The 25,121-nt window shown below is 51.7% G+C and overlaps 1 protein-coding gene across 1 annotated transcript in view; it reads left to right on the top strand.

The window, feature by feature from the left end:
- The first annotated feature begins 306 nt into the window (after positions 1–306).
- Positions 307–25,121, top strand: part of baiap3 (BAI1 associated protein 3) — a 148,956-nt gene continuing 124,141 nt past the window's right edge. The window contains 3 exon segments of the mRNA XM_038819325.1: positions 307–358; positions 2,448–2,478; positions 17,654–17,809. Of these exon segments, the coding sequence (XP_038675253.1) occupies positions 17,715–17,809 (95 nt within the window). The 5' untranslated portion in view covers positions 307–358; positions 2,448–2,478; positions 17,654–17,714.

Here is a 25,121-nt window from a genome sequence, read left to right as displayed (position 1 = left end):
ACAAGTCTGTCATGTCCCAAACACTGACTCAGCTATGCTATAATAAATGCAGGTTAGCACAGGGCTGTGACAATTGTTTGGGAAAAAGTAATAAAAATGCAGCTTTTGGCTCGTTCTGTATTAATTGGATAGAAACAAGTCCAAGAAATTCGGCAACAAGGCTGTCAGCAGCTTTGTCGGTGATTTTAAACTCCAGAAACTTTGGCTCCTCCCTCCAGGCGAGCGATTGATGAGGCCGCTCCTGCTCTGATTGGGCGGTGTTAGGTCCAGAGGTCCCGCCCCCGCTCCGCTTCTCCATTCCCGGCGCGGTGCTGTCTGCAGCTGGCAGTGTGCAGTGGGCAGGGAGAGGCTGCAGCAGGTAAGGTGCCCGGGACAGCGGGCAGGGAGAGGCTGCAGCAGGTAAGGTGCCCGAGGCTGGGAGAGGCTGCAGGGGGTGAGGTGCCCGGGACAGCGGGCAGGGAGCGGCTGCAGGGGGTGAGGTGCCCGGGGCATGGAGCGGCTGCAGGGGGTGAGGTGCCCGGGACAGGGAGTGGCTGCAGGGGGTGAGGTGCCCGGGGCATGGAGCGGCTGCAGGGGGTGAGGTGCCCGGGACAGGGAGCAGCTGCAGGGGGTGAGGTGCCCGGGACAGGGAGTGAGTGGCAGCAGTCAGACCGCTTCAGGGGCTCTGATTTTCCAGAGTTGTAGCTTCTGGCTTTCTGTCAGCCCGTCCTGTTTACATTTCAGTAGCTGTGTGTGTCAGTCTCTCCCTCACTTTCCTTCTCTCTCCCTCACACTTTCCCTCTCCCCCCCCCTCACTTTCCCTCTCCCCCCCTCACTTTCCCTCTCCCCCTCACTTTCCCTCTCTCTCGCCCTCACACTTTCCCTCTCCCCCCCTCACTTTCCCTCTCCCCCTCACTTTCCCTCTCTCTCTCCCTCACACTTTCCCTCCCCCCTCACTTTCCCTCTCCCCCCCCTCACTTTCCCTCTCTCTCGCCCTCACACTTTCCCTCTCCCCACCCTCACTTTCCCTCTCCCGCCCCTCACACTTTCCCGCTCTCTCCCTCACACTTTCCCTCCCCCCCTCACTTTCCCTCTCTCTCTCCCTCACACTTTCCCTCTCCCCCCCCCCCCCCCCTCACTTTCCCTCTCTCTCGCTCTCACACTTTCCCGCTCTCTCCCTCACACTTCCTCTCCCTGCTCTGTGTCTCCCTCATTGCCTCGTCACGCTGACTCCATCCATTTCCACCTGTTGCCTTCCTCCCCCTCCATCCCCTTTCTCTCCCCACCCGCCCTCCCCCTCCCCTCCCCCTCCAACCCCTTTTCCTCCGCCCATCCCCTTTCACTCCCCCTCCCCTATCTCATCCTTTCCCCTATTCCCTTTCTCTCCCCCCTCCATCCCCTTTCTCTTTCTCTCCCCCTCCCCTTTCTCTCCCCTCCCCTTTCTCTCCCCCTCCCCTTTCTCTCCCCTCCCCTTTCTCCCCTCCCCTCCCCTTTCTCTCCCCCTCCCCTTTCTCTCCCCATCCCCTCCCCTTTCTCTCCCCATCCCCCTTTCTCTCCCCCTCCCCTTTCTCTCCCCCTCCCCTCCCCTTTCTCTCCCCATCCCCTTTCTCCCCCCCTCCCCTTTCTCTCCCCTCCCCTCCCCTTTCTCTCCCCCTCCCCTCCCCTTTCTCTCCCCCTCCCCTCCCCTTTCTCTCTCTCCCCATCCCCTTTCTCTCCCCCTCCCCTTTCTCTCCCCATCCCCTTTCTCTCCCCCTCCATCCCCTTTCTCTCCCCCTCCCCTCCCCTCCCCTTTCTCACCCTCCCTCCCCTTTCTCTTCCCCCTCCATCCCCTTTCTCTCCCCGTCCCCTTTCTCACCCCTCCCTCCCCTTTCTCTCCCCCTCCCCCCCTTTCTCTCCCCCTCCCCTTTCTCACCCCCCTCATCCCCTTTCTCTCCCCCCTCCATCCCCTTTCTCCCCCCTCCATCCCCTTTCTCCTCCCCCCCCCCCTCCATCCCCTTTCTCCCCCCCTCCATCCCCTTTCTCCCCCCCTCATCCCCTTTCTCCCCCCCCCCCCTCATCCCCTTTCTCTCCCCCCCCCTCCATCCCCTTTCTCTCCCTCCCCCTCCCCTTGCTCCCCCCCCCCATCCCCTTTCTCTCTCCCCCCCCCCCCCCCCCCCCATTTCCCTCCTTCCTGCTCAATCTGGGGTCAGGCGAATTTCAGACGTCCAATGGGCTGCGGGAAATAGGCGCCCGAAATGCCTTAATGTCCAAAACGCAGGTGAAAAGATGTCTAATTTCCCGACATCGGTGTCTGTGTGTCTTTCTCTGTATTGTTTCATCTTTGTCTCATTTTTTATTTTCCTTTATGTTTCGTCTCTTGCTCTTAATTTATGTTTTTCACTCTTCCTTGACCATCTCTTTCTCTCTCTCTCTCTCTCTCCTCTTGTATATGTGTTTGATCATCTCTCTCTCTCTCTCTCTCCCTGTAGGCTCCTGTGCTGTTTACAGTGTAAAGGACAGGTAAATTGCTCTTTTCTGCTAATGCATTTACATGGCAAATACTGGCAGTCTCCATGACCATCTCTGACTCTGCCACACAGCATGTTCTCATCCTTTCCATTCTGACTCTTTCCAATATAGTGTATTTGCAAGTTGGGGGGGAGGGGGGCTGGCCAAATCAATTTAGTTTTGTCCCTTTTCGCTATGTTTACTTTTTTCTGTCTTGTTTTCCTTCATTTTCAAATAACCTTGCGTTTGTTTTTGGTTTTGCCTCCACCTGTCCTGTTATTGGTGGGCAGTGAAGCTGTAGCCAGGCAGTGAGTGCGGGTTCAGCGCTGAGTAAACAGAGTCCGATTGGACAGTGGGACACTGAGGGAGCTGGGCAGAGAGCTGGAGAACAGGGGGGGGGGGGGGGGGGGGAGAGAGGCGGCTTCCTTCCCGAGGGGGAGGGGCTGACTGCTCCCGGGGGGGGGGGGGGGGTTGCCTGCTCCCGGGCGGGGGAGAGAGACTGTCTGCTCCCCGAGTGGGGAGGGGCTGCCTGCTCCGGGGGGGGGGGGGGGGGTTGCCTGCTCCCGGGGGGAGGGGGGGCTCAAAGAGAGGCAGGTCATGAGCGAGAAGTTAGGAAACACATCCTTGCAAAGGCTGCTAAAGTTCTGAATTCTCGTTCTCGCAAAGAGGTGCAAGCTCAATGCACAATTTACAAACTAGGCAGACAGCACGGAATTCAAATACAACCCTGCCAGGTCACATCTCATTGAAAGACGGAACAGGCTTGAGAGGCTGAATGGCCTCAACAGGTCCCTGTACCATTGTGAAGGTTACTGCATTGGAGATTATTAGTTTACTCTAATAGTGTGTCCGGTGTTCTGTCTCCTGATTCTCTCATTTTTGGTACATTTTATCAATTCCATCTAATACCCTTGTGGGGGGGGGGGGGGGGGCGGGGTTATTGCTTCTGGATGTGGCTAGTTTTAATTTGCTTCCTCTGCAGATCCTCTCGATCTCGCTGGGTTTCGATCAGAGAGTCCAGCCCTGTTGATAGTCTCGTAAACTTGGTCCCTGGATGATCGCACCAGTGGAGTGATTGGCCATGTCCCTGGTGAGGGCTGGGTGGGATCAAAGACACATTGGAATATATCCATTGGTGAAGAAAAAAAATAATCAGAGAGAGAGAACGTGTTTGGCGTAATCGAATTGTTTAATTTAAGCGACATATTTATGAATTTCCTCTCCCTCCCCCTCCATGATGTCCAGCTCCAAGTTCGCTACAGACTCTCGTCATAGCCATGGTCAGTCCTCGGGTCAGAGCTTCCTCCCTCTGTGCTTTATCCTCACTCACTCCGGCCATTCTCCGGGTTTCTCACACTATCCGCCAGTGTGGTGTATCTGTGCTCCAGCAGCACCACCCCCAGACCTGGCTCCTGTCCCCAAAAAGCCGCCCTTTGGCTCGGCACTCACCCTCAAGTGGCTGCAGGACATTCTCTCTGAGCCTCTCACTGGACAAAGGGTCCCCCGGTTATTTGTCACCTTCACGTGGACATAGGAAGATCCCAACAGCCCCTCTCCTCACTCCAGCCACCTGATTGGGTCCAGATCAGCGCCAGCCTCCAGTCAGAGTCTCTGATGGGAACCGTTCCTCACACACTGGGAGAAATCCCACTGGAAATCTAACCCCTTTATTTAAGGGGTTCATTTAAACTGGACAGTTCGGCGACAGTCATTTAAATACTGAACGGGGGGGGGGGGGGCAATCCGCGTAGATGAAGCTCCGCCTGCCAATCCACATAAATAAACCTCCCAAATAAGCATTTCCAGTCATCGAAGTAAAGCGCCTGTCTTTTCCCCACGTGGTACTCTCCACAGTCCTCCATAATAAGGCACTTTCCACTTTATTGCCGACTGGGAAAATGCATAAACTAAAGGTAAATACGCCTCAGTGTCTCTAACACACGAATCAGCTGCCAGGGAGGATCCGAGGTCCGTTCCTATCCCCATAGAGATAACCTGATATGGAGGGCTGGGCACTGGGACACCACATGGGAGGGAACTGGGCAATGGGAGATCAAACATGACGATAGCCAGGTACGGTTAGACAGCTGGACATGAGACAGCAGGACACGAGGAGACCATTCGTTAGACATCTGGACACAGGGAGACCACCCGTTAGCCAGCAGGACACGGGGAGACCACCCAATAAACAGCTGGACACGGGGAGACCACCCGTTAGCCAGCAGGACACGGGGAGACCACCCGTTAGACATCTGGACACGGGGAGACCACCCAATAAACAGCTGGACACGGGGAGACCACCCAATAAACAGCTGGACACGGGGAGACCACCGGTTAGACAGCTGGGCACAGGGAGGCCGCCGGTTAGACAGCTGGGCACGGGGAGACCACCTGTTAGCCAGCAGGACAGGGGAGACCACCCAATAAACAGCTGGACACGGGGAGACCACCGGTTAGACAGCTGGGCACAGCGAGACCACCGGTTAGACAGCTGGGCACAGGGAGACCATCCGTTAGACATCTGGGCACTGGGAGATCACCGGTTAGACAGCTGGGCACTGGGAGATCACCGGTTAGACAGCTGGGCACTGGGAGACCATCTGTTAGACAGCTGGACACTGGGAGACCATCCGTTAGACAGCTGGGCACGGGGCGATCATCCGTTAGACAGCTGGGCACTGGGAGATCATCCGTTAGACAGCTGGGCACGGGGAGATCATCTGTTAGACAGCTGGGCACGGGGAGACCATCTGTTAGACAGCTGGGCACTGGGAGATCATCCGTTAGACAGCTGGGCACGGGGAGATCATCCGTTAGACATCTGGGCACGGGGAGATCACCCGTTAGCCAGCAGGACACGGGGAGACCATCTGTTAGACAGCTGGGCACAGGGAGACCATCTGTTAGACAGCTGGGCACGGGGAGACCATCTGTTAGACAGCTGGGCACGGGGAGACCATCTGTTAGACAGCTGGACACGGGGAGACCACCTGTTAGACAGCTGGGCACGGGGAGACCATCTGTTAGACAGCTGGACACGGGGAGACCATCTGTTAGACAGCTGGGCACGGGGAGACCATCTGTTAGACAGCTGGGCACGGGGAGACCATCTGTTAGACAGCTGGGCACGGGGAGACCATCTGTTAGACAGCTGGGCACGGGGAGACCATCTGTTAGACAGCTGGGCACGGGGAGACCACCTGTTAGACAGCTGGACACGGGGAGACCACCTGTTAGACAGCTGGGCACGGGGAGACCATCTGTTAGACAGCTGGACACGGGGAGACCATCTGTTAGACAGCTGGGCACGGGGAGACCATCTGTTAGACAGCTGGGCACGGGGAGACCACCTGTTAGAGAGCTGGGCACGGGGAGACCATCTGTTAGACAGCTGGGCACTGGGAGACCATCTGTTAGACAGCTGGGCACTGGGAGACCACCCCTTAGCCAGCAGGACACGGGGAGACCATCTGTTAGACAGCTGGACACGGGGAGACCACCCCTTAGCCAGCTGGGCACTGGGAGACCACCCGTTAGCCAGCTCGGCACAGGGAGATCATCTGTTAGACATCTGGACACAGGGAGACCACCCAATAAACAGCTGGACACAGGGAGACCATCTGTTAGACAGCTGGACACAAGGAGACCACCCGTTAGCCAGCAGGCCATGGGTAGACAACCTGTACCCCCCCCCCCGCCCCCCATTGGGCAGCTGGGCATTGGCAGACCATTTGTTAGGCCACCTGGCAGGCCAGGTATAGCGCAGTCAGACCTGGGGCGAATGCTCCTCGATTGCTACAATGCTTTGGTTCTGGTGCACTTTGTGTTGTTGGAGCAGGTCAACGACAGGTGATCAGTAGCCGAGATTCTGGTTAATGAGCACAATATCCATATACAAAAATCAGGAAATGAGCCCGAGCGGATTCAGAATGAAGCTAAGCAGTCAGCTCCTGCCAGCACTTCTGTAACTAGCTGTCACTCACAGCTTTCTTTTTCCCTGTAATTTGCTACGGGTAAGTTACTGTCTGAAAATCGATTGTAGTATGAAATTGTAATACCAGTCCTGGCCTCCAACAATGTCTGCAGGTTACAGAGCCCTCCCCAGTCCCCAATCAGCCTGTCCCATCGTCAATCCCTCTCAAATACTGTCTAATTGCGAAATCTTGGATCTGTTATTTTTTTTACATAACAGGGCTCCAACACTCAATTAAACCTGTTCAAAAAAGGGAATAGGGATAACCCTGGGAATTACAGGCCAGTTAGTCTTACTTCGGTGGTAGGCAAAGTAATGGAAAGGGTACTGAGGGATAGGATTTCTGAGCATCTGGAAAGGCATTGCTTGATTAGGGATAGTCAGCACGGATTTGTGAGGGGTAGGTCTTGCCTTACAAGTCTTATTGAATTCTTTGAGGAGGTGACCAAGCATGTGGATGAAGGTAAAGCAGTGGATGTAGTGTACATGGATTTTAGTAAGGCATTTGATAAGGTTCCCCATGGTAGGCTTATGCAGAAAGTAAGGAGGCATGGGATAGTGGGAAATTTGGCCAGTTGGATAACAAACTGGCTAACCGATAGAAGACAGAGAGTTGTGGTGGATGGCAAATATTCAGCCTGGAGCCCAGTTATCAGTGGCGTACCGCAGGGATCAGTTCTGGGTCCTCTGCTGTTTGTGATTTTCATTAACGACTTGGATGAGGGAGTTGAAGGGTGGGTCAGTAAATTTGCAGATGATACGAAGATTGGTGGAGTTGTGGATAGTGAGGAGGGCTGTTGTCGGCTTCAAAGAGACATAGATAGAATGCAGAGCTGGGCTGAGAAGTGGCAGATGGAGTTTAACCCTGACAAGTGTGAGGTTGTCCATTTTGGAAGGACAAATCTGAATGCGGAATACAGGGTTAATGGTAGGGTTCTTGGCAATGTGGAGGAGCAGAGAGATCTTGGGGTCTATGTTCAGAGTTCTTTGAAAGTTGCCACTCAAGTGGATAGAGCTGTGAAGAAGGCCTATGGTGTGCTAGCGTTCATTAGCAGAGGGATTGAATTTAAGAGCCGTGAGGTGATGATGCAGCTGTACAAAACCTTGGTCAGGCCACATTTGGAGTACTGTGTGCAGTTCTGGTCACCTCATTTTAGGAAGGATGTGGAAGCTTTGGAAAAGGTGCAAAGGAGATTTACCAGGATGTTGCCTGGAATGGAGAGTAGGTCATACGAGGAAAGGTTGAGGGTGCTAGGCCTTTTCTCATTAGAACGGAGAAGGATGAGGGGCGACTTGATAGAGGTTTATAAGATGATCAGGGGAATAGATAGAGTAGACAGTCAGAGACTTTTTCCCCGGGTGGAACACACCATTACAAGGGGACATAAATTTAAGATAAATGGTGGAAGATATAGAGGGGATGTCAGAGGTAGGTTCTTTACCCAGAGAGTAGTGGGGGCATGGAATGCACTGCCTGTGGTAGTAGTTGAGTCGGAAAATTTATGGACCTTCAAGCGGCTATTGGATAGGTACTTGGATTAGGGTAGAATAATGGAGTGTAGGTTAACTTCTTAAGGGCAGCACGGTAGCATTGTGGATAGCACAATTGCTTCACAGCTCCAGGGTCCCAAGTTCGATTTCGACTTGGGTCACTGTATGTGTGGAGTCTGCACATCCTCCCCGTGACTGCGTGGGTTTCCTCCGGGTACTCCGGTTTCCTCCCACAGTCCAAAGATGTGCAGGTTGGGTGGATTGGCCATGAAAAATTGTCCAAAATTCTATGATTAACCTAGGACAAAAGTTCGGCGCAACATCGTGGGCCGAAGGGCCTGTTCTGTGCTGTATTTCTCTATATAAACTCCAGCCTTGAACTCACTCCCAGGTATCTGTCATTCCACGTATAATCCCCCCTCCTCCCCACAACACCTTGATTCAATCCTGTCATCCCAGTCTGCCGCTCACTCTTGAGTATCTGCTATTTTATATCGAAACATCAACCCCACCCACTCCCCCCCAACTCTCATTCCGACAGGAGAGGCGGAGATGTATGTGGCATTGTCACTGAACTAGTAATCCAGAGACCCACGGTAATGCCCTGGGAACCCAGGTTCCAATCCCACCAGGGCAGATTTCAATCTGGAATTAAAAGCCTTACGATGCTCATAAAACCATTGCTGATTGTTGTATAAACCCATCTGGTTTACTAATGTCCTTTAGGGAAGGAAATCTGCCATCCTTACCTGGTCTAGTCTCCCTGTGACTCCAGACCCAGACTCTTATATGTCCTCTGAAATAGTCTTATCAAGCCGCTCAGCTCCAAGTGCAATTTGGGATCAGCAACAAGTGCTGGCCCAGCCAGAGTTTCCCACAGATTATATCCCAGACTGTAACTCATCCCTGGGTTATCTGTTATTCTATGAGTAGAGCTTTCAGTTACACAATGGGGTTCTGGAGGACATGCAGGAAGAGTACATGCAGAATGTAGACAGACACACACGGTCAAACATGTGGGTACTCACAGTTGAAATGCACCCCAAAAACCCAACAGTTGTAAATGCTTCAAGCTGCATCTAATATTGAAAAGCTCTGAGGATTATTTGAATGAACAGAGTCTGGAGAGACTGAAGCTGAAGGAATAAGAATATGTTTGTTTACGCTTCAATGTGAAATTAAAGGTTTTAGTGTGGGAGTGCAACGCGAACCTGGAATAAGGAGGCACTGTAGCCCTTTGGCTCTAAGTGATTGCTGAGCTGGTGGGTGGAGGATGTCACCATTCTTCAAGTAAAGAGTGTGGGGGCGAGTTTACAACCAAAATATCTTCATCCGCGTCATGTGACGTCACTGTTGCTATTTTGTTTCCAAGACGTGAGGCTTTCATCAAGGGAATTAATTGGGAGGTGAGAAATGATGCAGAAATTCTCTCTGACACCCTGACCCAGATATTCTCTTTCTAGCAGTCCCTCAAGTGAGGAAGACACTTACCATGGAACCTGACAATTTTTGTTTTTATTCATTCATGGGATGTGGATGTCGCTGGCTAAGCCAGCATTTGTTGCCCATCCCAATTGCCCTCGGAAAGCTGCTGCTTAGCTGCCTTCTTTTGCACTGCTCATTGGGAATGGGGATATTTGTGAAGTCTCCTCCTCCAGTGAGTTGTTTCGTGGTCTAACACCATTCACGATCCGGATATGACGGGACAGCAAAGCTCAGGTCTGAGCAATTGGTTGTGGAATTGCTTAGCTCTGTCTATCACTTGCTACTTATGTTTTTTGGCACACAAGTAGCATCACCAGGTTGGCACCTTGTTTTTAGGTGTGCCTGTGCTGCTCCAGTCTTGCCCTCCTGCGCTCTTCATTGTCTTTTAATGTGGAGAGGCTGATGTGCTGCAGCTACCACACAGTCCTGACTGACCAGGAAACTCTCCTGCTCTTACCGCTTGTATGGAAAGGCCATCAAGTCCTGGGGTGGGACTTGAACCCAGAACCTGGCTCACATCAGGGACACTCCTAACTGTGCCACAGATATGAGGGGTTAATGATACCCAGTCTCATGCTAATGTACAAAATATTCCATCCTGATGTGAGAATGTGTCCATAGGTAATTCTGCCCCCAAATAAATCACATTAACCTTGTCATGTGGGAGGAGGTGTCAAACCTCTCTGCAGGGGCATTTTAGACACACTGTTGCTTCACAGCGCCAGGGTGCTAAATTCGATTAAAGCAAATTACTGCGGATGCTGGAATCTGAAACAAAAGGGAAAATGCTGGAAAATCTCAGCAAGTCTGGCAGCATCTGTATGTGTCCGGCTTTGCCGCTTTGACAAACAGTCATCGGACTCGAAACATTAGCTCTTTTCTCTCCCTACAGATGCTGCCGGACCTGCTGAGATTTTCCAGCATTTTCCCTTTCGTGCCAGATTCGATTCCTGGCTTGGGCCACTGTCTATGCGTAGTCTGCACGTTCTCCCCGTGTCTGCGTGGGTTTCCTCCGGGTGCTCCGGTTTCCTTCCACAGCCCCGAAAGACGTGCTGTTAGGTGAACTGGACATTCCGAATTCTCCCTCCGTGTACCCGAACAAGCGCCGGAATGTGGCGAATAGGGGCTTTTCACAGTAACTTCATTGCAGTGTTAATGTAAGCCTACTTGTGACAATAAAGATTAAGACAGACAGCGGGGATCAGACACTCCTGATCATCTGCAGGGATTGGGATAAATCTCTTTACCCAGATAATTATTAGAGATTGACGTGCTTTGTTGCAGAGGATGTTTGAGGTAGAAATCATTGGATCTTTTTTAAAATAAATTTAGATTATCCAATTATTTTTTCCAATTAAGGGGCAATTTAGCTTGGCCAATCCACCTACTGTGCACATTTTTGGGTTGTGGGGGCGAAACCCACGCAGACACGGGGAGAATGTGCAAACTCCACACGGACAGTGACCCAGAGCCGGGATCGAACCTGGGACCTCAGCGCCGTGAGGCAGTTGTGCTAACCACTAGGCCACCGTGCTGCCCAATCAGTGGATCTTTAACAAGAAATTGGATAAATACATGAAGCAGAGGCAGGTCAGGGCTCTGCGAGGAGCTGTACAGTTCCTCTGTGTCCGCGATGTTAGGCGGAGCTCCACAGGGTGCAGTGGTTATATGTTATTTAAAGAAAGATGACTCTCTCCAGCAGATCAGTAACCCTCAGTCCCAAATGGTAATATTCAATACAAAACACATCCTTACCTCCCATCACCAGGACAATACTTACTTTCAGATCTATATTTCCATAATTTTTTCTCTCATTTCAGAACCTGGAGACACTTTCAAGAAGGAACAGCTGACTGAGATAATCACAGATTGTAACAATCCCCCCGCCCCAACTTCCCCAGATACTTTGGTGGGTCAACATCCAAGCTGACATTCGTTTTCTTCCCCGGATCCCTCATCATTGACTCTCTGAGCAAAGGAAATGGTCTTCATTCACTCTTTCAAACCCTGCCTTCATTAAAAAACCTGGATTAAATTCCCCCCTCAGACTCCTCTGCTCCAATCAATGGGAATAATCCCAGTATTTCATCTCCTCTCAGAATCTCCCACCACTGGCTGCATCCAAGTGAATCTAAACTGGCTGCTCCCAACTCCAGCCTCCCCCCACCTCCCCCCTCCCCTGGAGGGTGGGTTCTCAGACGGGGCGGGGGAGCATGAAATTGCAAGGAGGGGGTTATCTCTGGGATCCTGTCCACCCCAACCCGGACACAATTTAATGGTGGGTTGAGCAGGGCATCAAACAGGAAGACCATCCATGCCCCAATTAATGTCCTTAAGTGCCCACTTTAAAAAAAATAAATTTAAAGTATCCAAACCATTTTTTCCAATTAAGGGCAATTTGCATGGCCAATTCACCCACGCTGCACAACGCTTTGGGTTGCAGTCCCATGCAGACACAGCGAGAATGTACAAACTCTGCACGGACAGAGACCTGCCCCCCAGCAACCGCCCCCCCCCCCCCCCCTCCACCTCCCTCAACCAAGCCTATGGCCTCACGACTCCTCTGGTCTTCCCTCCCCTCCCCACCCGAGGACTCTTTCTTTTCCCTCCGGTTCCTGAGACTTAGTGCCAAGTGGCTCCTTTCACTGCCTTTTCCAGCCACTGAAACCCCAGCGTACCACTGAAACCCCAGCGTACCACTGAAACCCCAGCGTACCACTGAAACCCCAGCGTACCACTGAAACCCCAGCGTACCACTGAAACCCCAACGTACCACTAAAACCCCAGCGTACCACTGAAACCCCAGCGTACCACTGAAACCCCAGCGTACCACTGAAACCCCAGCGTACCACTGAAACCCCAGCGTACCACTGAAACCCCAGCGTACCACTGAAACCCCAACGTACCACTGAAACCCCAGCGTACCACTGAGACCCCAGCGTACCACTGAGACCCGAGCGTACCACTGAAACCCCAGCGTACCACTAAAACCCCAGGATATTACTGAAACCCGAGCGTACCACTGAAACCCGGGCATACCACTGAAACCCGGGCATACCACTGAAACCCCAGCGTTTCACTGAAACCCCAGAGTACCACTGAAACCCGAGCGTACCACTGAAACCTGAGCGTACCACTAAAACCCCAGCGTACCACTGAAACCCGGGCGTACCACTGAAACTCGAGCGTACCACTGAAACCCCAGCGTACCACTGAAACCCGAGCGTACCACTGAAACCCGGGCATACCAGTGAAACCCGAGCGTACCACTGAAACCCCAGCGTACCACTGAAACCCCAGCGTACCACTGAAACCCCAGCATACCACTGAAACCCCAGCGTACCACTGAAACCCGGAGCGTACCACTGAAACCTCAGCGTACAACTGAAACCCCAGCGTACCACTGAAACCCGGAGCGTACCACTGAAACCTCAGCGTACAACTGAAACCCCAGCGTACCACTGAAACCCCAGCGTACCACTGAAACCTCAGCGTACAACTGAAACCCCAGCGTACCACTGAAACCCCAGCGTACCACTGAAACCCCAGCGTACCACTGAAACCCCAGCGTACCACTGAAACCCGGAGCGTACCACTGAAACCTCAGCGTACAACTGAAACCCCAGCATACCACTGAAACCTCAGCGTACAACTGAAACCCCAGCGTACCACTGAAACCCCAGCGTACCACTGAAACCCGAGCGTACCACTGAAACCTCAGCGTACCACTGAAACCCCAGCATACCACTGAAACCCCAGCGTACCACTGAAACCCCAGCATACCACTGAAACCCGAGCGTACCACTGAAACCCCAGCGTACCACTGAAACCCCAGCGTACCACTGAAACCCCAGCGTACCACTGAAACCCCAGCGTACCACTGAAACCCCAGCGTACCACTGAAACCCCAGCGTACCACTGAAACCCCAGCGTACCACTGAAACCCCAACGTGCCACTGAAACCCCAACGTACCACTGAAACCCGGGCGTACCACTGAAACCCGGGCGTACCACTGAAACCCCAGCGTACCACTGAAACCCGGGCATACCACTGAAACCCGGAGCGTACCACTGAAACTCCAGCGTACCTCTGAAACCCCAGCGTACCACTGAACCCGGAGCGTACCACTGAACCCAGAGCGTACCACTGAAACCCCAGCGTACCACTGAAACCCCAGCGTACCACTGAAACCCCAGCGTACCACTGAAACCCCAGCGTACCACTGAAACCCCAGCGTACCACTGAAACCCCAACGTACCATTGAACCCGGAGCGTACCACTGAAACCCCAGCGTACCACTGAAACCCCAGCGTACCACTGAAACCCCAGCGTACCACTGAAACCCCAGCGTACCACTGAAACCCCAGCGTACCACTGAAACCCCAACGTACCATTGAACCCGGAGCGTACCACTGAAACCCCAGCGTACCACTGAAACCCGGAGCGTACCACTGAAACCCCAGCGTACCACTGAAACCCCAGCGTACCACTGAACTCGGAGCGTACCACTGAAACCCGGAGCGTACCACTGAAACCCCAGCGTACCACTGAAACCCCAGCGTACCACTGAAACCTCAGCGTACCACTGAAACCCCAGCATACCACTGAAACCCCAGCGTACCACTGAAACCCCAGCATACCACTGAAACCTGAGCGTACCACTGAAACCCGGGCATACCACTGAAACCCGGAGCGTACCACTGAAACCCGGAGCGTACCACTGAAACCCGGGCGTACCACTGAAACCCCAGCATACCACTGAAACCTGAGCGTACCACTGAAACCCGGGCATACCACTGAAACCCGGAGCGTACCACTGAAACCCCAGCGTACCACTGAAACCCGGAGCGTACCACTGAAACCCCAGCGTACCACTGAAACCCCAGTGAACCACTGAAACCCGGAGCGTGCCACTGAAACCCCAGCCTACCACTAAAACCCCAGCGTACCACTGAACTCGGAGCGTACCTCTGAAACCCGGGCGTACCACTGAAACCCCAGCGTACCACTGAAGCCCCAGCGTACCACTGAAACTCCAGCGTACCACTGAAACCCGAGCGTACCACTGAAACCCCAGCCTACCACTGAAACCCCAGCGTACCACTGAACCCGGAGCGTACCACTGAAACCCCAGCGTACCACTGAAACCCCAGCGTACCACTGAAACCCGAGCGTGCCACTGAAACCCCAGCGTACCACTGAAACCCCAGCATACCACTGAAACCCCAGCGTACCACTGAAACCCGAGCGTACCACTGAAACCCCAGCGTACCACTGAAACCCCAGCGTACCACTGAAACCCCAGCGTACCACTGAAACCCCAGCGTACCACTGAAACCCCAGCGTACCACTGAAACCCCAGCGTACCACTGAAACCCCAGCGTACCACTGAAACCCCAGCGTACCACTGAAACCCCAGCGTACCACTGAAACCCCAGCGTACCACTGAAACCCCAGCGTACCACTGAAACCCCAGTGTACCACTGAAACCCCAGCGTACCACTGAAACCCGGGCGTACCACTGAAACCCGGACATACCAGTGAACCCCGGCCATCACTGAACTCAGGCGTATCAATTCCAGTTCTCTCCAACCAAAGAAAACCCATTTAACCCAACTCTTTGTTTATCATTCATAAACCAATCTTTACCCAAGCAGCAATTTTCCGTCTTGCCCAATAGTGCTGAATTTGTCTAACAAGAGTCTCTTGTGTAACACCTTTTGAAAGTCTGTGCACTGCATTACTACATTCCTTATCTCAATCCCATCAGGTCACATTTCCCAAAAACTGCTCAGTTTCTCAAACATGCGTTGTTAACAGATATCATGCTGCAACCCTTGTTTAACACATGAGTTCCTAAAGGCTTACTAACTTTATCTGACATTACAGGTTTGATGTGATCCATTTTACCCTGTCTGCTTGGTGGGGGTAGGTAGTCAGGGAATTAAAGTGGTCATTTGGTTCTCGCTCCTGCCTTCCCAACACATTTAGACTCTCACCCTGGGGGTCAGTACTTTAGACAGAAATCCTCTGGTAGCAGGTGAGTGTGGGTGGACATAGAACAGACTAGCAACAGGAATCAGGCGCACATCACCACAACATCCCAGAATAAACCCTAGTGTTCTTTGTATTTTGAACATTTCAAAAATAGAGATCAGTAATAACAGGGAGCATGCCTTAGACGAGAATTTGCATATTATTTGTTTGAGGATTAGTTTTTGGAGAAGGGCAGGCTGGTACTGAACATTGCTCTAAACTGAGGAAGTGGAAGAGATGTTGTATATCTACGCAGCTTGTAGCAGGAAAGGTTCTGTCTACCAGTGTAGTGTACACCAGGTGAGGCACAGCCGAACATTGTAGTGTTTATCGGGATAGATTTTGTGTACCCATGTAATGTACACCGGGGACAATTTCTGTGTACCTTTGTAGTGAACACCAGGTGAGTCTCTGTGTACACATACAGTGTGCACCAGGAGACATTTTGTTTACCTTTGTGGTGTACACTTGGAGAGGTTCTGTGTGCCCATGCAGTGTACACCAAGAGGCGTTTTGTGTACATGTGTGGTGTACACTTGGAGAGGTTCTGTGTACCCATGCAGTGTGCACCAGGAGAATTTCTGTGTACCTGTGTGGTGTACATTTGGAGAGGTTCTGTGTACCCATGTAGTGTACACCAGGAGAATGTCTGTGTACCTTTGTAGTGGACACCAGGTGAGGCTCTGTGTACCCATGCAGTGTACACCAAGAGATGTTTTGTGTACCTGTGTGGTGTACACTTGGAGAGGTTCTGTGTACCCATGCAGTGTACACCAAGACATGTTTTGTGTACCTGTGTGGTGTACACTTGGAGAGGTTCTGTGTACCCATGCAGTGTACACCAAGAGATGTTTTGTGTATATGTGTGGTGTACACTTGGAGAGGTTCTGTGTACCCATGCAGTGTGCACCGGGACATGTTTTGTGTACCTATGTGGTGTACACTTGGAGAGGTTCTGTGTACCCATGTAGTGTGCCACCAGGAGAATTTCTGTGTACCTTTGTAGTGTGCACCAGGAGACATTTTGTGTACCTGTGCAATGTACACTAGGAGAGGTTCTGTGTAACCCATGTAGTGCACACCAAGAGAGGTTCAATATATGGGTGTTGTATACATCAAGGGCTGGATTCTCCGTCCGCCACACCAGATTTCTGATTCGGCCCGCCAGCGGGATGCTCCGTTTTGCCAGCTGGTCAATGGGATTTCCCGTTGTGGGGCAGCCCAAGCTGTCAGGAAACCCCCGGGCTGTCGGCAAAATGGAGCTTCACAACAGCAGAGAATCCAGCCCCAGATGTCCTGTGTACTCGTGTAGTGCACACCAAAAGATGTTCTGTGTCCCCATGTAGTGTACACCAGGAAACGCTCTGCACCCTGTGTAGTGTACAACAGGAGAGGTTCTGTGTCCCCATGTAGTGTACACCAGGAAACGCTCTGCACCCTGTGTAGTGTACAACAGAAGAGGTTCTGTGTCCCCATGTAGTGTACACCAGGAAACGCTCTGCACCCTGTGTAGTGTACACCAAGAGAGGTTCTGTGTCCCCCATGTAGTGTACACCAGGAAACGCTCTGCACCCTGTGTAGTGTACAACAGAAGAGGTTCTGTGTCCCCATGTAGTGTACACCAGGAAACGCTCTGCACCCTGTGTAGTGTACAACAGGAGAGGTTCTGCGTCTCTGTTAGTGCACACTAGGAGAATTCCTGTGTCCCTGTGTAGTGTCCACCTAGAGGTTCTATTTCCCCATGTAATATACACCAGGAAATGTTCTGCGTACCTGTGTAGTGTGCAACAGGAGAAGTTCTGTGTACCATTACAGTGGTTGGATTGGAGAAGTTAATACAAATCTAATTTATATACCTGATTGAAATGAAAAGAGGAAGAGCACTTTGAAATATGAACACTAGATGCTTGGGGTGTGGAATAAGGCCGTCCATATGAGAGTTAGAGTCCTCAACTCTTGACCTTCGAGCCTCAGCACCCACAAGTCTTGTTCGTTCTGGAGTGGACACACTGCAAACTCTCAAAACATGTGAAGTTGGGAGCCAAGTGCTGGCAGTTAACTAACCCTGTCTGTAGTGACACCAGAGCTACAGAGTGGGTGGGCCACAGCTGGGGAGCTTGCTAAGTTCTTGGCGTGGTGCCAAGGGCACTCAAACCATTCTGATTTCTTAACTATTTTTATTTTGGTTATTCTTCCTTCAGTTTTGCATCACTTCCTGCTGCTCATTGAGTCTTTCCACCGCCGAGGTGCTGTTTAATCTAAATGCAGCAGTTCCAGAGCCGCCAGGCACACCGCAGGATGACAGCTCGCTCCACCACCCGTGTAGAGGAACCCCATGCCACTGCCAGTGAGCCCAGGTAAGGGGGATCAATGACCCACCCACCGCAACCTTCCCCACAGCTCAATACTCCTTTCAGCAATTTTCCTCCTTTTAGATGTAAAAAAAAAACAAGGCGAGGACCCTGGACCGCGCTGTGCACAAAAGCAAAATCTTAAGTGATAATTATTTACTGATAATTAATTCCAGGAATTCAGAAACTCTCCAAGTGACTCAGGGGGACTGTTCGGATTCCTGTCAAACATTAGGTTTTCCATTACTTTGTCAAAGAGATGTGGGGAGTTCCAGGAGTAAATCGGAGAAAGACCCTTCTCTGTTCTGAGCACACTGGGAACTCGTCAGCCTTCGGAACACCGACCTCTGAGTCCCAGCAGCAAAGGGCTGGAGAGCCAATTCCAAGGCTTTGTCCAGCGAAATGGGTCAGTGGTCTGTACCCCAATCCCCAGGGATTGGGGGTTGTGGAAGTGGGTCAGCAGTTCCTGGGAATGGGGGGAGATGTGGGTCAACAATCTGCTCTCCAGTTCCCGGGAATGTGGGGGGGGGGGGGGGGGGGTGGTGAAGTGGGTCAACAGGCCTCAGTCATCAATGGCTATGCTCGTGAGCTGGAAAGGGACTAAAAGGATACACTGGCTCATTTTTCTCTTGGTGGTTTAGTGCCCGGAGCTGCAAGTTGCTTTTCAAAGGCATGTCTGATTTTCATCAGCAAAGTCCTCGAGGGGCAGGTTGCAGATTTACTGGAAGTTGCAATTCATTTCAAACAGTGCATTTTGAATCATGTACCCATCAGGCAGCCAGGATAGAAAGAAATGTAATTGTGTCACCACATCCTGCCCAGTGTTTCCTGATCTCAGCTTCTCTGGTTTCCCTCTCACTCCATTCCCCAAACAGATATTTATCCACCTCCATTTTGGAAGCGTTGACTGGCACAATATGTACAACCCTTGCCGTCTGTTCTCTGTTGGGTTAAAGTTGGGTAATGGCTGGTTGGGAGGGGTGGGGGCTGGGGGGGGGGGGTGTGGGGGGGGGGGGGGAGGTAGAGAGAATCTGTTTCAGCTCTTTTGAAGTTTCTAAACTTCAAACGTATTGGCTCTTGTACTTTATTTTGATTCTGCATCTGTGAAAGCCCTGGGAATGTTTTCCTCTGTTAAAAACTATTTACGTAAGTGTAAAATCATTATTCTTGAATCATCCACCACCTGATAATAAATGTAACTGTTTCACGACTGACATGATTCACTATTATTGCTTCCGGGATGGCCAGCCTGACCTACCTGTCAATCCATCCAGACCCACACAAAATGATTGACCCTTCATCTCCTCAGGCCAGCTAGGGATAGGCAATAAATATGGCAATTGCTGTGAAGTAAACACAGCAAGAGGTCTCTCAGAGTTCACTTGTTATTAGGTCAGGAAACATTCCCAAGAGGAAATATATATTTACAAATAATCTACACATTAGGAATTTTAAATTAGGGATCACAATGATCTTAATCTTCAGTTAGCACAGGTTCAGCTCCTAATAGGTTTGCGACTAAAACCCAACTCCAACCTCAGCCCCCCCCCCCCCCCCCCCCCCCCCCTCCCCAATGAAACGAGGTTAAAATATTTGGAACTTGTAACATGTCGTTTCTATTTTAGTTGCAGAGATGAAAGATAATTGTTCTGCTTTCTCAATACTGAGCACTACACTCATCCCTCTCACCCCTACCCTCACACTTCCTTCGGCTTCTCTTTCTTCACCACCCAGAGTAATTCTTCTTGTTTTTAAATTCCCCTTTTCCATACCCTAACTGGACTTAAAGCACAGGCAGTTCTGGAACCCGCGGTAAGTGGATTGACCCCGAGGTCAATGGGCTAGTACAGATCAGTGGAAGGATCCAGGCGAACCCCAGCTCTCGAGAGAAAGCCTGGAACTGAACAGGGTCAGAGTCAGTGCAGGATCGGGGGGGGGGGGGGGGGGGGGGGGGGAAGGAACGCACAGGATCAGGAATGGAATAGGAAATCGGGAATGAGTCAAGAAACCAGCAGGTCACAGATGGGGCTGAAAGTCAATAGGATCAGTGACAAGGATGGGTCTAGAAACCACCAGGATTAAGGATGGAAACCGGGATAAAAGTAGCAGACACTGGGAACAGTTACCAGATACTGGGAAATTTATACACATGAGGGGCAGGATTCTCCGGTGCCCCAGCCGCAGGTGTCTTGGCGGCGTGCCGTTCTCTGGCAGCTGGATTCTCCCATTCACTTGTCAGTGGGAATTCTCATTGAAGCCACCTCTCACTGCCGGGAAGCCTGTGAATGGGAAAAGAGAATCCCAATTGCCAGAGAATTCCTTTTCGTTTCATAACTTTAGAGTACCCAATTCATTTTTTCCAATTAAGGAGTAATTTAGCGTGGCCAATCCACCTAGCCTGCACATCTTTGAGTTGTGAGGGTGAAGCCCGCGCAGACACGGGGAGAACGTGCAAACTCCACACGGACAGTGACCCAGGGCCGGGATCGAACCTGGGACCTCGGCGCCGTGAGGCAGCAGTGCTAACCACTGAGCCACCGTGCTGCCCACGGCCAGAGAATCCCTGTCAAGGATTCAACCTGGTCTGCAAGATTCAGTGGGATACTCCCTGACTTTGGGAAATGTGAACTCGGGGAAAGAATGAGTGTCTTGAAGCGGACATCTGTAGCACGACCTGCAGAATTTAGTGAGGACCTGGATAGTGGAGACAGTCTCCATCAAAATCAGGACTAAGAGATAAAACCAGAAAATGCTGGAAAACTCAGCAATTCTGGCAGCATCTGTGAGAGAGAAACAGAGTTAACGTTTTGCGTCCATATGACTCTTCTTCAGAGCCAAAGAGGAGTCATATTGAACTAAACATTAACACTGTTTCTTTCCACAGATGTTGCCAGACCTTCTGAGTTTATCCATCATTTTCTGTTTTTGTTTCCGATCTCTGCGCTTGGGAGGGGGGGGGTCATTGAGGCTGCAACCTGGAATCATTGGAAACAGGTGGATGAAGAAGAAAATTGGTCGTAGAGAGAGGACACAATGGGAGGAGGGGTAACTGCAAAACACATAACCGATGGAAGTGTCAGAAATCGGGCACTGGAGCTGAGGCTGTTACGACACTTGGCACTAGGAAGTAGTGGGAGTAAAACAGTTCTCAAAGGGTGGTGGGGCTGCGGGAGGTTACAGAACAAGGAAGGGGTCGGGGCCATGGAGCCATATGAAAATAATAACCAGAATTTTAACAGTGAGACATTGTTCAACTGGGAATCAGTGTAAACTGGACGGCACAGGCATGATGTGTGAACAACATGGTCTGAAGAAGGCACCAGCATTGTTTTTGTCTGGAGAATCCTAATTCTATCATCTTTCACTCAGAATATGTCTTTCTTGCTTCCGTTTCTTGTTGATCATTTTCATTTAATTCCAGCCTCTTGCCCTTGTTGCTTTCTCTTTTTCCCCTCCCCCTTTTTCCTCACTCACCTTCTCTCTCTCACCATTTCCATCTCTTGGCTGTGTGTTTGTCTTCCTTTCTGCTTGTTTCATTCTCTTGCCCTTTCTAACGCTGTTTTCCTCTTTCAATATCTCCAGCAACAGCTGCGAACAATTAAATTGATTTTCCTCCTGCAGATTTTTACTGACTTTTATTGTTCGAATTTATTTAAAATCCATGTCTATTTTTGAATGACTGTCTCTTGCAAATCCTATGAATATGGCCATCAGGATGATCTGTAAGTGATGGTTTCCTAGCAACAGTTCAAGGTCCATGGTGATAGAAAATTTTGCAGCCAGTATCTCATTTGGCAGTTCAACGCTGTCCAACATCCCCTCTGTAAACGCCCATCTTCCCAAACAACACACCGCCTCCCCAAACAACTCCCCTCCCCAAACAACCCCCTCCCCAAACAACCCCCCTCCCCAAATAACCCCCCTCCCCAAATAACCACCCTCCCTAACCCTGCCCTCCTAAAACAACACGCCCTCCCCAAACAACCACCCCTCCCCAAAAACCACCCTCCCCAAACAACACCCCCTCCCAAACAACCACCCCTCCCCAAATAACCACCCTCCGCAAACAACACCCCCTCCCCAAACAACACACCGCCTCCCAAACAACCCCTCTCCCCAAACAACACACTGCCCCCCCCCAAACAACCCCCCTCCCCAAACAACCCCCTCCCCAAACAACCCCCCTCCCCAAACAACCCCCCTCCCCAAATAAACCCCCTCCCCAAATAACCACCCTCCCCAAACGGTAGCATGGTGGTTAGCATAAATGCTTCACAGCTCCAGGGTCCCAGGTTCGATTCCCGGCTGGGTCACTGTCTGTGCGGAGTCTGCACGTCCTCCCCGTGTGTGCGTGGGTTTCCTCCGGGTACTCCGGTTTCCTCCCACAGTCCAAAGATGTGCGGGTTAGGTGGATTGGCCATGCTAAATTGCCCGTAGAGTCCTAAAAAGTAAGGTTAGGGGGGGGGGGGGGGGGTGTTGGGTTACGGGTATAGGGTGGATACGTGGGTTTGAGTAGGGTGATCATTGCTCGGCACAACATCGAGGGCCGAAGGGCCTGTTCTGTGCTGTACTGTTCTATGTTCTATGTAACACACCGCCCCCAAACAACCCCCTCCCCAAATAACCACCCTCCCCAAACAACACTCCACTCCCCAAACAACCACCCTCCCCAAATAACCCCCTCCCCAAATAACCACCCTCCCCAAACAACACACCACCCCCCCAAACACAACGCCCCCCCAAACACAACGCCCCCCCAAACACAACGCCCCCCAAACAACACACCGCCCCCCAAACAACACACCACCCTCCCCAAACAACACACCGCCCCCCAAACACAACGCCTCCCAAACAACATACCGCCCCCCCAAACACAACGCCCCCCCCAAACAACACACCGCCCCCAAACACAACGCCCCCCCAAACAACACACCGCCCCCCAAACAACCACCCCTCCCCAAATAACCACCCTCCCCAAACAACACACCCTCCCCAAACAACACACCCTCCCCAAACAACACACCCTCCCCAAACAACACACCACCCCCCCAAACAACACACCCTCCCCAAACAACACACCACCACCCCAAACAACATACCGCCCCCCAAACAGCACACCACCCCCCCAAACAACCACTCCTCCCCAAATAATCACCCTCCACCCTCCCCAAACAACACACCACCCCCCAAACACATCGCCCCCCCAAACAACCCCCCTCCCCAAACAACACACCGCCCCCAAAACAACACCCCCCCAAACAACACACCGCCTCCAAACAACCCCCCTCCACAAATAACCACCCTCCCCAAACAACACCCCCTCCCCAAACAACACACTGCTCCCCAAACAACCCCCTCCCCAAACAACCCCCCTCCCCAAATAACCACCCTCCCTAACCCTGCCCTCCTAAAACAACACCCTCTGCCCAAACAACCCCCGTCCCCAGCCCCCTCCCCAACTCACCCATTCACAAACAATCCCCCCCAACCACACAACCCTCTAACATTCTTCATATTTAATAAAAGTATACTCCAGATATTCTGACTGTCACAACTTTTTGTGATCCCAAAGACCTCCGTGAAACCCTAACCCGTGTCTATATGGGGGTGGGGGTCAGCATTCAGTATGGGGACTGTGTCTATATGGGGGGGGGTCAGTATTCAGTACGGGGGCTGTGTCTATATGGGGGTCAGTATTCAGTACGGGGGCTGTGTCCATATGGGGGTCAGTATTCAGTACGGGGACTGTGTCTATATGGGGGGGGTCAGTATTCAGTACGGGGACTGTGTCTATATGGGGGGGGGGGTCAGTATTCAGTATGGGGACTGTGTCTATATGGGGGGGGTCAGTATTCAGTATGAGGACTGTGTCTATATGGGGGGGTCAGTATTCAGTATGGGGACTGTGTCTATATTGGGGGGGTCAGTATTCAGTATGGGGACTGTGTCTATATGGGTGGGGGTCAGCATTCAGTATGGGGACTGTGTCTATATGGGGGGGGTCAGTATTCAGTACGGGGGCTGTGTCTATATGGGGGTCAGTATTCAGTACGGGGGCTGTGTCTATATGGGGGTCAGTATTCAGTACGGGGACTGTCTCTATATGGGGGGGGGTCAGTATTCAGTATGGGGACTGTGTCTATATGGGGGGGGGTCAGTATTCAGTATGGAGGCTGTGTCTATCTGGGGGTCAGTATTCAGTTTGGGGGCTGTGTCTGTATGGGGGGGTCAGTATTTAGTTTGGGGGCTGTGTCTATATGGGGGGTCAGTATTCAGTATGGAGGCTGTGTCTATATGGGGGGGTCAGTATTCAGTATGGGGGCTGTGTCTATATGGGGGTTCAGTATTCAGTATGGGGGCTGTGTCTATATGGGGGGTCAGTATTCAGTATGGGGGCTGTGTCTATATGGGTGGGGGTCAGTATTCAGTATGGGGGCTATGCCTATATGGGTGGGGGTCAGTATTCAGTATGGGGGCTGTGTCTATATGGGTGGGGGTCAGTATTCAGTATGGGGGCTATGTCTATATGTGGGGGTCAGTATTCAGTATGGGGGCTGTGTCTATCCGGTGGGGTCAGTATTCAGTATGGGGCTGTGTCTATAATGTGGGGGTCAGTATTCAGTATGGGTGCTATGTCTATATGTGGGGGTCAGTATTCAGTATGGGGGCTATGTCTATATGTGCGGGTCAGTATTCAGTATGGGGGCTATGTCTATATGGGGTAGTCAGTATTCAGTATGGGGGCTGTGTCTATATGGGGGGTCAGTATTCAGTATGGGGGCTGTGTCTATATGTGGTAGTCAGTATTCAGTATGGGGGCTGTGTCTATATGGGGGGTCAGTATTCAGTATGGGGGCTATGTCTATATGTGGTGGTCAGTATTCAGTATGGGGGCTGTGTCTATATGGGGGGGTCAGTATTCAGTATGGGGCTGTGTCTATATGGGGGGTCAGTATTCAGTATGGGGGCTGTGTCTATATGTGGGGGTCAGTATTCAGTATGGGGGCTGTGCCTATATGGGGGGTCAGTATTCAGTATGGGGCTGTGTCTATATGTGGGGGTCAGTATTCAGTATGGGGCTATGTCTATATGTGGGGGTCAGTATTCAGTATGGGGGCTGTGTCTATATGTGGGGTCAGTATTCAGTATGGGGCTGTGTCTATATGGGGGGTTAGTATTCAGTATGGGGCTGTGTCTATTGGGGGGGTTCTATTCAGTATTTGGAGCTGTTTATGGTGGGGTCATATCAGTATGGAGCTGTGTCTATGGGGGGTCAGTATTCATATGGGGCTGTGTTATAGTGGGGGGGTCTATCAGT

Source organism: Scyliorhinus canicula, chromosome 15, assembly GCF_902713615.1.
Source record: "Scyliorhinus canicula chromosome 15, sScyCan1.1, whole genome shotgun sequence".
Classification (NCBI taxonomy): Eukaryota; Metazoa; Chordata; class Chondrichthyes; order Carcharhiniformes; family Scyliorhinidae; genus Scyliorhinus; species Scyliorhinus canicula.
The sequence above is the reverse complement of the archived record's forward strand: the minus strand, read 5'-3'. Positions and strand labels throughout refer to the sequence as shown.